Source organism: Anastrepha ludens, chromosome 4, assembly GCF_028408465.1.
Source record: "Anastrepha ludens isolate Willacy chromosome 4, idAnaLude1.1, whole genome shotgun sequence".
In the NCBI taxonomy this organism is placed as follows: domain Eukaryota; kingdom Metazoa; phylum Arthropoda; class Insecta; order Diptera; family Tephritidae; genus Anastrepha; species Anastrepha ludens.
In genome coordinates, this window is record NC_071500.1 from 79859477 (window position 1) to 79875796 (window position 16320).

General features: G+C 35.4%; 1 protein-coding gene across 1 annotated transcript; it reads left to right on the forward strand.

Annotated features, from left to right (window-relative positions):
- Positions 1–966: 966 nt before the first annotated feature.
- On the forward strand, positions 967–14543 carry LOC128861753 (protein lin-28 homolog). The gene is made up of 4 exons (XM_054100136.1): positions 967–1224; positions 13348–13466; positions 13549–13842; positions 13933–14543. The coding sequence occupies exons 1-4, from the start codon at positions 1158–1160 to the stop codon at positions 14005–14007; spliced, it is 555 nt and encodes a 184-aa protein (XP_053956111.1). The 5' UTR covers positions 967–1157; the 3' UTR covers positions 14008–14543.
- The last annotated feature ends 1777 nt before the right edge of the window (positions 14544–16320 follow it).

Genomic DNA, 16320 nt, shown 5'->3' on the forward strand with positions numbered 1-16320 from the left:
CTTCTAATGGCCAATTCTGCACTGTTTCATGCATACTCGTACATACACATCATATATGTATGTGTTTGTAAGAACTAAATATGTATGTAGTTCTAAGGGCGTGCTGCCGGCCGCAGCAGCAGGAATACTGTGCTCACCTTCATATCTACTACGTAAATAACAAACACATACATTCATATTGTGCATTCATACATATGTATGTATATCCAAAAACACATAAGAATAGATGGGACTAGCTCAATGTTGATTTGGAATTCTATTTAGTATTGCTGTTGATTTGAAATTTTGGGTTCTCATCGACGCCAACGGCAGTAACGACAGCGACTTCGGCAGCATTAAAGGCAGCAACCACTCAGTTATGTTTTATTGGGATTCTCTAGTTTGGTGTTTTATAGTCAATCGTCAGTCGTAGAGTAAGCGTCATCAGAATTCGTCATTATTGCGTTTTTTATTATTCTTTTTGTACTGGCGTTCTCGGTTAATTCAGTTCTTCAAGTAGTAGTTGGTTCATTGTGTTGTTGTTCTTGCTTGTTCTTCCACTTGCAGACAAAGTGTTTGGAAAGATATTTGAATGAAATTTTCGAGTTTCCTGGTAGGCAGACAACGATATCGCACGTCAGTGTAAAGGTTTGTTTTCGTTGCGTCGGTGCGTCGGTAGAGGTATAGGGAAATGATAAGTATTACTCATAGAGTAAAGTAATTGTGAGTTGGTTAATGGGAAAAGACTCACCAAAAAAGGAAGTAAAGTAAAGTGCCAATCAGTAAAATAAAAAATACCAAAATTAAAAACTTCTGAACCAATAGTGAAGTTGTCCATTTTGTGAAATCAATTCAAAAATAAAAAAGTAAAAAATAAAAATGCAAATTATAAATAACAATAGGGTCTAAACAATTTAGAAAGAACGATAAGTAAAGTGTTAACTTTTTGAAGTATTTCCATTCTGAGTTACAAATCTAGTCATCATCAGTTGGTTTTGAAACTACACAAGAAAAAAGAAAACAAAAAACAATTAACAATTTCCTCGGAATGCAACCTACAACTAGCAGTATCAGCCAAACAACTAAGAACACCACAAGCACAATCAACGTCACACAGGGCAGCAGCTGCACCAACAAAACCAAATAATCGTTCAAGGAGGAAGAAGCCCAAAGAGCAAATGCCGACATCACAACAACAACATTCGGAGGAAGGTGATTCGTCACCTAATGTCAACAAAACCAAAGGTAAATAACATTTGTATTAAAGCCATTGTAACTGTTGTTTTTTCTGATATCACAGAAAATACAAAACACAATGTGAACCTGCCGAAAATCACTATTTTTAGTATGTGGCTTATATTAGTTGGCTAATTAACTCGAATCAGCTTTAGTTAAATTAATTCTTCAATTTAAAATTGACAGAATTTGTTTTGGCCGAATCGTAGTTTTAGGCTCGTACCACAATACAGTTCTAACAGTCGTTCCTTCTCTACCATTAAGTAGTTAAGATGAAGAATGAGATGTAGATGAGGGAGTCGATTGAAATGTATCTCTTAGCCATTCATATTGATCAATATTCCGTTGAGCTTTCTTATCAAAGTGGGTATTTAGTGTCGATCAATTTTAAACTTAATAAAGAAATAAAAAGTCAATATTGTCTGGCTCTTCTTCTACTAATTTTTTGCACAATAGCCACTTCTTTTGAAATGCTGCAATTTTATTTAGCCAGTTGAAATATATTTTAGGTTTCATTTCTCTACGATTTATTAAGAATGTCTCTTTTTTCCAATGCATAGTATAGTGGTGGTTGAAATTGCAATTGACATTTGGTTCGAGTTACACCACTTCTCCTACTGGGTTACAATATCGTTTCGCCAAAGAATAATTCTAAAAATGAAATTCTAATTTCTCTTTTTTATTTGGTTACTAATTATACCCGGCCACGCCTTGCTATGGCTTGTCTGGTTTACTATTGCTATTATATTGGAGAAAGAGCACTGCAACTCTTACATCTATCGTGTCTCCTTCCCGAATTTAGATGGAAGCTTGTATAGACTTTATGATCTCAATCACGTAATTGATCGCACCGTTAATTATTAGATGGTTACACAGTATTATTTTGCATTTATTTACCGGTGTAGGACATGCACCTTGCAGTTGCATTCTTCACTCTGCAAAACTTGCTAATTACTTTTAAAAAAAGTATTTTAGATTTAGTGAAAAGGCTCGTGATAATTCTTAAACTTATGCAATCTTTACAGCGTGTTCGGTTGAAATGTACCAAAAATTATCTGGAGTGCTTTAAACCTGGTTGTTTGTTCCATTGTACAATAGTTCTCTATGATTTTTTTTCTCTTCTTTTGTCGGGGCCGACAGAGTCGCTGACACTTGATCGACCATAGCAAGTGCACTAAAGAGTATCAAGGCACTCCAGTTTAGGTTAAATTATGTAAATGTCTCTAATTAAATGGAAATTTACTTTAGCGTTCATTACTGACTACTAAACGGGGAACTTTTTGTATCATGACCGGAATAATACCATCTGGTCCAGGCGATTTGAAACACCCAAATGAATTGATTGCCCAATCCCAATTGCACCTATTCTATTTTAGTAAATCCCACTGTCACCCTGGCTGGATCGGTATTGCTTATGTCGACACAGCCTGGAAAGTGGGTGCTAATGAGATCATCTAGAGTTTCTGCGCTGTTTTTAGACCATGTATCATCTTCCTTCCTGACAAGGTTAGGTACGGAAAGATGCTTTGACAATAACTTTCTAAGCACTTCAACCATTTTCCATGTACCTGTGTAAATTTGTCCCTCGCCTTTAACCGGCTTGATGACTTTAAACACTCTCCAATCCCCCGTTGGCACATCAGGATTTTGTCGCTGATAAGGACCTTCGCTTTGGGCAGAGCCAAAATGCTGCTACGGTATACTACTTCCAGCAATCTCCCTTAACCACTTCAGAGTCGGCTCGTCCACATTGATATGTTGTCAGTGGGAATAATTTAAAATAATTAAATCATGGCACATTTTTCTTCGTTTTTAATTCAAAGAATTCGGGTTCAAAAGTTTTAATATAAAATGCAAAAATATCTAATAACTAATAACTATCGGTACAGTGCCTTGTTGGGTACGACTACACACATCTTCTTTACTTATTCTTTCCGGCCATCTTATACTAAGAATTCTTTGTAAAAGTTTATTAATAAATGTTGTAATTTTAGTTCATTCGGATTCATAAAATAGCGCTGATTTTACATTAGATTAACGAATATGTAGCTTTGTTTTGCTACAGATTTACCCCGATTTCCATATGTTTCTCAGCATACTAAATACTGAATTTGCTTTATTGACCCTCGCATCTACGTCTTCGTCAGTACTTTTGGTTGTAATAACAATTCCCTAGTAAATAACAGTCTGTATGCATTTAATGCATTCGTCGCCCTAAAAGAGCGTTTAGGTTTTTCTTGCATTTATTGTATTTCTAGGCTTATTACTCTGCTGTGACTTACTAATTTATTTAGATTTGTCTCTGACTTACTCTGACAACGGCGTACTCAAGATCCGCGAGGTGAGAGAACGGCGTCCATTGTTTCGTTCAATGAAGCGTGCATTACTTCATCTAGGCAGAGGATAAACAGTATTGGCGACAAAATGCAGCTCTGTCACACACCTGTTTGAACTCCAAAGGGTTCTGCCAACAAACCATTGTGTAGAACGCGACATTTAAAGACAGTCTTTCCACACATAGTTCCCTTAAACACTATCGAAAGCTCTTTAAAGTCAATAAAGAGCACATGACGTTGCATTGTTCTAATATGATGTGATTGGTGTTTATAAGGTCGACATGCTGATTTTCTCCAAGGTTAAATGCGGTCAAGTTAAATTTTGTTGGACATGGGCAGTAAAGTTTTGACTAGGTAAATTTCATAATTCACCCTTTTCACCCAAACTTCATCATCTCATACTTTTTATAGTACGGGAAAATAGTATCATTTCCGAGTGCTTTAACATTTTTTAACGGTTTGATGTTGGATCACGATGAAGGATCACGATTATTTGATGAAGGGTCAATATAAACACTATTTAAATAAGCCGGTGTGTTTGACGGATTGTCTGCACTTGACAGTTCATGCATTCGGAGCGGATTGTTTAGCACTTCTGTATGTAAAGTGTTCAGTCTAACTTGAGAGCTGTGCGTTTGTGATAAGAGGAAAGGAAGAAATAGAGAAAAATCAACAGGAGAGTTTCTATTCAGAGCCAGACTAATGCCGGCCGGTGCCAATTACCTAAAATTTTTCACAACTTTCACAGCAAAACTTCAACATAAAACTTTAGTTTAACATTCTAAAATCACGTTTTACTTATTTTAAAGTTAAAACTGCGTTTTTGTGATAAAATACATTTTAAGTTGGCTTTAGTGCTACTTGGTTAGCCAGAGTGGTACTTCAACCTTTTCACCATATAAGTGCACAAAAATAGTTTGTAAATTAGCTAATAGCATATTCTGAGTGCCAGGTTCGAGGCCATTGGACGTGCAACGGGGAAGAATAGATACCGCCACTGATTCTCCAAGTAGTGTGACCACATATGATTCAAGGCTGATGCGCACTGAAGGGGTATTACCAGTAATTTACATTCACACACACATATTTCCTCACATACCTAAGTTACATAAGTAGATATGAATATTTAATGAGCAAATACCTACACATGAGAAATACTTTCCACCAAAAAGGAGAACAATTAAAACTAATAATTATGTAAATTTACATTCCTCAATGAACATTTACATTTGCATTCCTCAGGAACCAGTTTTATGCTTTAAAGGATTAAAGCCATGCAGAATCAAATCGGTTTCAAAATTCCAAACTTTATACGAACGTGACGGTTTTTGCAGGATTGCATTATTTTTCAAACGCCTTTTCTGCGTTATTTACCACAAAAGAAGAACCAGAAGAAAGACCTTTATTTTACATTTTATTCGAGATTTGAAAATTTACAGTGGCAGGCCCTTACCGATCAAAAAATATTAGCAGCTATCGATAATAGCTAGGATTCCAATGATTTACGTAATGCCATTCTCTTGAGTGGTATGCAGCGGTTGAGCAACGAATAAATATTATCAAACAAATTTTTAAGCCTTCCGAATATTTTCATCAACACTTCAATTAAAGTCCCCAAATAATTTGTAACATAGAACATTTTTTTTCAATAATAAATTGAAACAGAAGAAGAGTAAAGAAGTCTGCAGTCAGTCTATCCACGAACAATGGATGACCGAAGAATGAATACTAGCATCAATGAATGAGGTTAAAGGAGTATCTCACACCGTCAACACAACTTTGCCATAAATCGAAGATAATGTACGCTACGTCTACTTGTATTCCTTTTTTTCTGATTGCTGAAATCATGGCGGCATTAAGATTTGTCCTGTACTTCTAGAATACTTTTTATCGCAAAGGTGAAACCAAATAAAAATATTGGTTGTCAAAGATTTTCCAGGAGAATCGGCAGATATTTTACAAAATTGATTACTTCACTGTAGTGTCTAAATTTTCTCTGAACCAAAAATTACTTACTTATATACAAATTACACCTGTAAATTTGGCGGAGCAGCAATAAGTGCAAAATATTATCTGGACTAAATTTTGCTGCAGGCATTATTAATAATTGTGTTCAAGCTTTCATAAATTACCTGTAATTGGAGTTGCATTTTTTCTTACTTCTACATTTATACAGTTAGAGCTGAAGTACTGAAGAACCACAAGGCAGCGTCCTTGGTACACTTCTTTCTATATTTTTTATAAATCATATCCGTAGAATTTTGTTTTTACGAAATTGCTATTAGCTTTACAAGCCATTGAAGTAATATATTTTTATTACAACCCAAATGTCCTTACCATATAAGTTTTTTGGATAGCCTGCATTCGAATTTTGTCTTTTGTTTGCTTATTGTCTCTTTTCCACAATTGAGTTCTTTAAATAAAGTCTCAGAATATTTGTGTCACAGAAGTTATCTTAATTATTTTAGAACTCAAATTCAAAACCATCAAATGCGGGGAGGAAATTTGAATACATCTAGTTGTAAGGAATTTGATCTCCGATAGGATAAAACGAAATATTTTTATTTATTATTATATTTAAATATTAAAATGAATTTAACGATAACTAAAAACGATTCTATAATAACTACATTGATTATTTAAATCAGAGTCCAAGCTTTAAAATACATTCTAGTGCTTAGAATTCAAATGAAAGTAATTTTATATACTCGTATGACACAAAATTAATAAAAATTTATTTAAAAAAAAATTAAAAATTATATAGCTTCAGATAGAATGAGAGAATTGTGAAAAACTTGTCGTAGCTGTATACGTTTTAAAAATATCCCAAATATTTTCTTCCACCATCAACAAGTTTTTTGTAAATGAAAGAAATTCTTATTGATTTTAAAGAGTCCTCATCGATAACCGCTTGTATTTTTGTGTAATTTCTGCAGATCGGACAAAAGCACGCTCCTCGAGTTTTTTGCGTTTTGCAACAGATCCTGCACCGTGAACATTATGAATGAATGAATGGGCGCACTGAAGAAAATTAGAGGTTTCTAAATTGGTGTGATTTGCATATATAGCGACGATAACGGCATGTGCCTTCCTTTCTTGAGTTAAGCTGTAGTCCTCCATGCCTTATTTGATAATGGTTCTTGGGAAGTTATAGCCACAGCTCAGCTACCATATTCACCCTCTATACTATAAAATGGCACAAATAATAATATAATTTTTGCAATTTGTGTCGTACGGTAATAATTTTCACAATTGTGAATTAATAGCTGCAGTATACAAATAGACAAAGATAAAGGTCAAAATAAAGGTTTCTATCACTCACAATCATTTTCGTTTTATTTAGTAAAACTGGTATTCAAAACAAAATAGGACAGTTATTTTGCGCCACTTAATATTAATCAAGTACTTAACCATTAACTTTTTTTAAACACTAATTTTAAAAAGGATTAATATCAATGAAAACTAAATGAGTTATGTTTTAAAAAATATTTTTTTTTAATATTTTTTATATTACATAAATATACAGTATATATACATATATATTATATAATTGGCGCTTACATCCTTTATTGGGAGTCTGGAAGAGCTTCTCCTCCGATTTGTGGTGTGTTTCGTGATTTGGTTCCACGTATGGCGTGACCAATGACCAAAAGTTTTAAGCCGTCTCCGAACGGCAATTGATGTTTGTGAGGAGCTTTTTAATAACAGAAATAGACTCGGAGGCTTGCCATTGCCTGCCGCAGGAGGACCCCTATTCGAGAAAACTGTTTCTATCATTTGGTGTTTCACGCACGGAGATTCCAACCTACGCACTACCGAATGGTAGTCACGCACCAACCCATTCAGCTACAGCGGCCGCATATGTATATGTGTAATCACCATATTTATACGCAGTCACCAAATTTATGTATGTACATATATGCTCCCGAATATTCATCTTAAAAACATTCGCATTCTTATGTGTATGTGTGCTCTACAATCATGCCACATCTATGTCTACAATAGCATACAAATTCTTAAAGTAATGTAAAGTGATATCCCTGGGTCACAAGTGCTTCAACGACAGCTAAAAATAAATCGCTTGGCAATAAAAAAGGAAGTACTCGTTAAACGAGCATACATACGTACATATATATGTCTTCGCAACAAGCAACGCGCAGCAAAATTGGTTCATACAAATTAGAATATTGTCTCTAAGGATAAACAAGTAAAATGTATACGCTTACATACATACATGTGTACGAAATTATGTACGCTTTTGAAGTAGGCTGTACAGGTTCAAGCCTAACGTCAAAAGCACTCAGAGGACATACATACATACATACATTCGCCATATTTAAGTGCGTAAAGGTTATGAAACGATGTTGAGAAATGTGAATGTGAGAAATATAGGGAAGAGGGGAATTCGAAGAGAAGTACATGGCGATGGATGAACGCGCGAAAGTGGATGGGACGTTCCAATAGTCACTTACAAATATTGTTTGTACACATATGTATATTTGCATATATACATACATATGTACGTGTATACGTGTGCGATAGGTATGATTTAGGGACCGTGTGAATACTGACATACTTCAGTTTTCATCTGAATTCCCAAATTCGTATATTTGAATGACGCTCGAGTAGAACGAAATATTCGAGCAGAGTGAAATTGATTTTAAACTAAAAAAGAAATAAGGCGCCAAATTTGTGAAGTCGTTCAACCGCCTCTTTTGTGGGTTAGTAGATAAGATTGGAGTAGTACATCCGCACTCAAATACGAATACAAATAAAAGCGCTTTGCTCGCTCTACAAATGAAATATGTGTGCTGGAGCTGGTATATATGTATGGAGGTACACATGTTTATGCTTATATTATCAGATGTACCAGTCAAAACTGTATAAAGTAAACACAAACTTTAGTCTTCACTTTTCATTCATAAAAACACATTCGTGATGATACAAATATGTAGCAGCGAACCTATGAACGTTCCAACATAGAAAACTGGTCTTACGACCAAAAAAGATTTATTTTTAAAATCAAATATCTTGGAAAGGGATAAATTCTGGTTATGATTTATGAACATATATAACCAAATTAATCAGAATCGATAAAAGTAAAAATTTTCTTAACTATCTATGACAACCTTTCTGGTAATCTTTTATAGAGACAGTTAAGGCAAATATTTCCACCAAAAATTCTTTAAGGTATCTCAATTATTGGCTCCCTTCCAAACCAAACTTGCGTTTACACCCCTTATGAGTGTTTGGCCAAGCTTCTCTTCCTATTTGTGGCGTGCATCTTTATGTTGTTTCACAAATGGAGAGACCTACAGTTTTAAGCCGACTCCGACTGATTAACTTTTTCATGGCAGAAGTACATTCGGAGGTTTGGCATTGCCTCCCGAGGAGCGACCGCTATTAGTAAAAACTTTTCTTTCAGCGTTAGACTTTACATGGTAACTATTCGATATTTCCCTTTTACAGATTTTAACGAACCCTCTACCAAGAGTGAACTTGATTTAGTATGAGAAATGACTTATGTTTTGCATTTTTAAATTAAAGTTTTTTGGAAATGGGCGTAATTAATATTAAAATATAAGTACATATGTGTCAAGTTTCCGTCCATGCTAGAGCGCTGTCAAGTGCTTGAAATTTAGATGTGTCCGAGTCATCTCCACTTTCTTTCTCTAGTTTTAATACTGATTGGTTTTTACTTACCCCGCCCCATAAGTGCTTCGTTGGTGATCCAATTTTCTGGCCACCAGATGTACACAGGCATCTGTTGACAAAGAACTGCAGTTTATCCGTTTATCCAACCATATTTCACGGCCATAGAGCAGCCCAGATTTGACATTTAGTTTAGATTAGATATTTTAGGGGTTGGATAAGTCCAAGCACTCAGTCAGGAAGACCATTGTACTAAACCCGGATATATTCAATTGGAAAGAATAGAGAAGCAGGATAGATACAATATAGATGGTAAGATGGAAAAATGTGTTTAAAGTCACAAACGGATTCATTGATGAATATTAAGATATCCGGAAGAGGAAGAGTATAAACTTTATTCATACTCAGTACATCAGCCTAAGTCTGATTCTAGAAAACGTCGGACAGCTACAATACTTTATAGTGTCCTCATTCTCCAGACAGGATAGGCACATTGGGTAGCCAATGATTCCCCTGGTAGCCATATGCTGACAGCCGGCGTTGTGTGCTGAGACTACATCAAACAGTATTCTCAGGTCCTTCCTACTAAATTTTAAGAGAAAGGTGGGTAATTTTCAGTTTGGTTCCTTCGGAAAGCACTTGGCTACTCTGCAAGAGCCCAACACAGACCGTTTTCCATCGCTAGACCTCATAAAATCGTCAATCTATAGTTGAATCAATGCAGAATTGACACTTAGAAAAGGTTAAGGTTGGTATGCTTTCAGAGCCTTCATTGGCCATTCACTGTAATACCACCATGTCCTGGCACCCAAAGAAATTAAACTTTGTTGTGCTTTGCAACCCTGTTCAGTTTTGACATACATTCACCAACTAATTTCAAAGGCCAGCTTAAATTAGCAATTATATCAGCTTGACCGTCACTACGAATTCCAATACTACCCCGCCACTTTTTCTCAATTCGCTATGACTTCCGTTAAGAATGGCATAGCCATTTGTCCTGTAGCGTAGGAGTATTTAGTGTCTGGATGGTATCCAGATCCACTACCATCACTGCTTTTGGATCCGTTGGTGTCGAAAGTGTGCTGAAATCCCGTTAATAGGTTCTCTGGACTTAACCATTGATCTTTAACTGGGATCAAAACATCTGCGTTCTACCAAAGCTAACGTAATTGTTTCGAATACCAAATGCATTTTAGGCTTACGTCGATGTCGATCTTTGCTTTCCATCAGGTACTATCAGGCATCACAAATACGTTAGCCCGTCCACCTCTTCAATAGGTCTGTCGTAAACCTTGAAAAATACAAACGAAGCAGAGGGTAGATAATAGATTGGGCAAATACTTATGGGTGGTAGTTTATAAGTATTTTTAGTTTGAGTTGAATAATAATGAATATGAAAATACAATAAAGGGTGTTTCGATATGAGGTTTTTTAGATTGTTGTTTAGTTATACGTTCAACACCTGCATGATAAACTTAAAAGTGCCATCCGGAGGCGGCATTAAATGGACATCCCTTCATTTAAAGAACAAAAATTATAAGTTCGGCTAGTTTCCTGGTGACTCAACCTTTCAACAAAGTTTTCCGTGAGCCTTATGATTAGCTTAAAGGATACTTGCTTCCAAAGTATGGGTCAAGCCGATTGCCGTTACCCAAGTGGCAGATAACAGGATTATCGGAAAGTGGCGCGCAAGGAGTTCAATTATTAGGTAAGCCGTGTGGCATGGCGCCAAAAATTACTCAAACCCCATCCCATATTGCTCAGGTCCACATATTTCATTTCAAGAAAGAAATTCGATAACAAGCACTTAGCGGCGATAACGTTGATCGAGTTAGAATTTCCAGCAGCATTTGAAAATATTGGGTTAGTGTTGCCATCACCGCAACCCAAATTGGCACTGTGCCATTTATTTTAGGTTATTCCGATCTCTAATAAGACAACGGACTACATTTCATGAAAAACATTTGTGCTCGACGGTACATATCTTGCATCGGAAATGCAAACAAAGAACTAAATATTTACCCTTCTTACACTATTTCCACCCTTCTACTTGATTTGCATTTTTTTCGCCTTCTAAACCGGTTGGCAGCTGAGAAATTCTTTTAAAATTCAATATCAAAGCCTACAATTTCTAAGAACTTACTCAACTATCCCAAACAAACCGAAATACTACACATTCTTTTTCTAGTTGGAAAACAAGATGCTCTCTCTTTGCTAAACGTGTTTTCTTTTATTGTCCGTCAGGCCAGTGCTCGACGTCAGGTAGCCGACAGTAGAATAATTAAGGGAAAAATGTGCAAGGATAATACGAATTCATTCCATTGTCATTGTTCGATTCACACTCTTTTTATTACTATTGTTGTAAAATGTGCGCTTTTACATGCATTGATATGTAAAAATATTATTTTAGCATTAAAAAATATCTTGTTTTATTGGATCTACTCTTCATAAAATTTATAAACTTTTTCAATCGGATTTTTTTAGCAGAGCGAAAAACTTAAGACATGTTTTGAAATAGACAAATTTGTATTCAGGTGACTCAAGAGCAACATTAAACGGCGACCGCCGTAGCCGAATGCGTTGGTGCGTTACTACCATACGCAATTGTCAGAGAGAATGTCAGTTCGAATCTCGGTGAAAATACCAAAAAATTAAGAAAAAAAAATGTCTAATAGCGGTCGCCCCTCGGCAGGGTATTTCTGCCATGAAAAAGCTCCTCATAAAAATATCTGCCGTTCGGAGTCGGCTCGAAACTGTAAGTCCCTCCATTTGTGGAACAACATCAAGACGTACACCACAAATAGGAGGAGCTTGGCCAAACACCCAAAAAGGGTGTACGCGCCAATTATATATATATATATATAAATTAATATGCGCAAAGGCTTTTTCGAATAAGAACATTCAAAATCCCGGATGCCAAAATAGTTCGAATCCTTTCAATTATAGTGATTGGCATAGTCTAAAACCCTATCGAATAAGAATTTTAAAATATCAGTGGAGAACATTTGTTTTTTCCTGAAAGGCCAAAAATAGCATGAAACAGTCTACCCAAATGAGATTTCTTAAGCTTCGGCACGTCTGGGAACTTTCACTTGCAGCTTTAACATTTGTTTTCTGGGAATATCACTAGTTTAGCTTCAATTGCAGATGAATAATATAAATATGAATTTACAATTATTTTCCATTTTTTCATCAAAATGTAAAGTTTACATAAATGCCCAGTGTTGTGTATTCAAATGCATCCCTCATGCTTTTTTAGATACGAAAACAAAATGTGTGTAACAAAAGTTCTCATTAGAATTATAATTGATTTGTTAGGGGTAATTTGCTTTAGTTAACCATTGAACTTTTAGCTTTCTATTTTTCGAAAAGGGCTGTCCTATAATGGAGTTCTATTTAGGTTCAGATCACGTTTTCAGGTCTGATTTTAAGTTGAATTTTTTTAAATTTACTCACGTTCGCCACTGGAAGAGGTATTGCAAATATTTTTTAGTTTTTTTACCATAATTTGCTCTACTTGTTTTTGTTATATCAGCTTCCTAAACTCTGCTCATAGTGACAAGAAACACCATGTGGAGCCACGCTCTTCTCTACCTGATTTTTTTCAATGCAAAGGAGGCCTTCCTGTTCCTCTGCTACCACCAACCGGTACCGCATCAAATACTTTTGGAGCTGAAGCGTTTGTTTTCATTTGGACAGAATGACTTAGTTGGATCTTCATTCACGTACTATGTCCTTTCGCCGTAAATATCATTCAGTCCATTATTCCATCGACTGCGATTTTCGCCATCGCCAACACGTTTGCTTACTTGGTTCAAAGTAATATTTGTTGGCAAGGGAGATTCTCCTTTGGGTTTCAAGACTCGCATTATTCTCGATAACTCGCAATGTTATTATTATTGTTAACGCTGATCTCTTACTACCCATTAGCTTATTTTACTACTCCTGCTAATATTCTGAGTAAATATCGAAATACGATTACAGTAGAAACTTGAGATATTCATACAAACATATTTGCCATAAAGTATTTTAAACATTGCATTTAAAATTTCTAATTGTCGATAGGTTCAGTATTAATTACTATAGCTTCAATAGCGTTTTAAATATGTACTAATTTTCAATAAATTGTTCTTATTTTTAACAGATGATAACCTAGCGGAAACTGGCTGCGTGCGTTACGGCAAGTGCAAATGGTTCAATGTAGCCAAAGGTTGGGGTTTCATTACACCAAACGATGGCGGGCAGGAGGTATTTGTCCATCAGGTAAAATTTCTGCATTTCAAAGCCTTTCAATAGTTCAGTTTTAACTTCATGCTGATTTCTTTATTTTCCTAACTTGTCACAGAGTGTCATAAAAATGGCCGGCTTTCGGTCGTTGGGTGAGCAAGAGGAAGTGGAATTTGAGTGCCAACTAACTGAACGAGGTCTGGAAGCGACACGTGTCAGCGGCAGCAAAGGACTTGACTGCACTGGTAGTACCTTTCGACCGCGAACAAAAAAACGGCGGCGCGTACGTTGCTATAATTGCGGTAAATTCGCTAACCACATCGCATCTTTGTGCCCGCAGGAGCCACAACCGAAACGCTGCCACATATGCAAATCCGAATCACATTTCTTTGCCGATTGTCCAATGCGGCTGGTGAGTAGATCAAGAATAGCAAAGATACTATACAGATAGACTAGAGTACCAGATTTAATAACTTGCTTTCAATTTGTGCCTTTTTTGAAGGGATTAACTACTACTGCTGAAGCAGAGGGAACTTCACATGACGATAAAAGCCAGAGTGGTGATGCAGAAACGTGAGAATGGGGAACGGGGGGCAGTGGCCGTGGGATTGCAATAGGTGGCAAACATTTACGCTAACGTTTCTCTTGGGAAATATCAAGCAGATTTTCTGCATTTAAATTTACCTCCATAACTTTGGCGGATGAATATTTAGTACAAACCTAAAAAATACTACATTTTTCATATATTTAAAATGTATTTTTTGAAAAAATTCATTCACGATTAGTTTAAAAGACATTTTTTATTTATAGTTCATACTAATTTTTGGAATAACTTGATGGCCAAAATATTTTACTTAAAAAATCATTATTTATGTAAGCATATATGTACATACATATAAGTATTCATGTACAAATATTTTCATGCAATTTAAGGTACAATCGCATTGCCATTTTTTATTATTGAGAAGCTACTTAGATTTTAAATTAAACTAAACAACTTACTACCTCAATAATGTCTACTTAGTTATGAAATCCATATTTTAAGTAAGTAAGTATTTACATGAAAAAAAAATTAAATACATTTTATGGGTCAAAATATATGTGAACATAACCAATTTCATATTCGATGCACATAATGTGGTCCAAGAAGGTCTGTACAAATGAATAACGCCATTATGATTCAAACAAAAAATTGTATATTATTAATACTAGAGCAAAAAAGTAAGACAAGGATTGCCTTTTATATTTTGTGCTTGTAACACCGCATCAAGAGCTGTAATTCGAAAATTTTAGTCGAAAATTTTAGTATTTTTTAACATAAACTTCCATATAACATTTCCACTTAGGAGCTTTCTTCGTACTTCTTTCAGTGAGTTGAAAAATGTATTTCGCCCGAAAGATAGACTTAACTCTTGAAGACAATTCATCTTTCAGCAAGACAAATAGAGATCTCACTTATCGGCTCACACAAGAGAGTTTTTGAGCACTAAAAGAATATATTAATGAGTCATCCGCCTTACAGTTCTAACTTGACATCTAATAACTCCTGCCGAAGCCTTTAAATATCTCGTTTTGGAGATTTCACTGAGTGGGAAAAGTTCTTCAAAAATTGGTTTAAGTGAATGCAGAATTCTATCGCCTTCCAAGGAGACTATCTTCATAGTCAATAAAGCCATTTTCGTTATTTTTTACTATGTTTTCATTATTGGGTGCAAAGTATAAAAAGAACTTTTTTGATTATTTTGAAGCAGAGAGATATTTCGTAATTTTAATATATTCAACAAGTGAAGCACCAAGGAATGTGGTTGCTTATCAAACTAAAAAACATAAGAAATGAACTTCATGCCAGTGGACATTAATGATTTGAAGCTGTTTGTCTGTTATAAAATCTGCCAGGTACATAAGAAAAATATAGGCCTTAAGCATACGGCGCACGTTGTCAAAAACTAGCTGCAGAAAAGCCAGTAGAGCAGAATATAGTAGACTCTACCATTTCCAGACATTAATCTAATTGATTATATGTGAAAATACGTTAAATACTGAAAAGCATCCAAATGTATCAAATGAAGTGTTGGAGCAAAGTTAGTTTAAATTCGAGACTATATCAACTCAATGTGCCCAGCCGTGATTATGAACCTAGGTAACAGGGACAGTGACTGCGTTGATTTTGTCATATATGACCAACACAGTCTCATATACGACAAAGCTCTGAACTTTTTTGTAAATAAATCATTGTCATAGCTCTTTTAACGTCAAAAAATCAGCTGTTCCTTCAAATTTGCAGAGCCGATTAACAGTTTGATGTTAGGCACAACTATGCATTCTCTACATCGTGGGTGATCAATAAAAACATCGAACAGAAATATGTGATTTATTAAATCTTGGTAAAAGAGCGGTTGTTGAAATTAGAAGTATTATACTATGTTATAGTATTGCACCAGTGTACGTGAATTGTAATAATTTATGGTCCAAAAACTCAAGGAAATTAAATGTAAGTATATTGAATAAAAGAAGTATTTATTTCTCTTTTTTTCTGGTTATAACGCTGCCAAAGAAAATAATTTTTAAAAGTGTTTCAGTAAAAAAAAAAGTTGTAAGGATGAAAATTAATTGAAACGTGGTTCAGGGTGGCGATTGTCCCTCTGCATGTATTTTGCTACCTTCATTGTAATGCTGCAGTGGCGACGGCTTACAGACTTGCAAGTGTTAGGGTATATTCAGAAACGCATTATAATGCGCAACGTACTTTTGCAGTGTTGGCAATGCGTTCAGAAATGCAAATATGGCAGTACTGCAAATGCATCGCGTTCCAAAACGCCATTTTTGTATCAAAAGTCACGCATTATTTGCAGGAAAAATTTTAATACTGCCGCTGATTACGCTAATATGA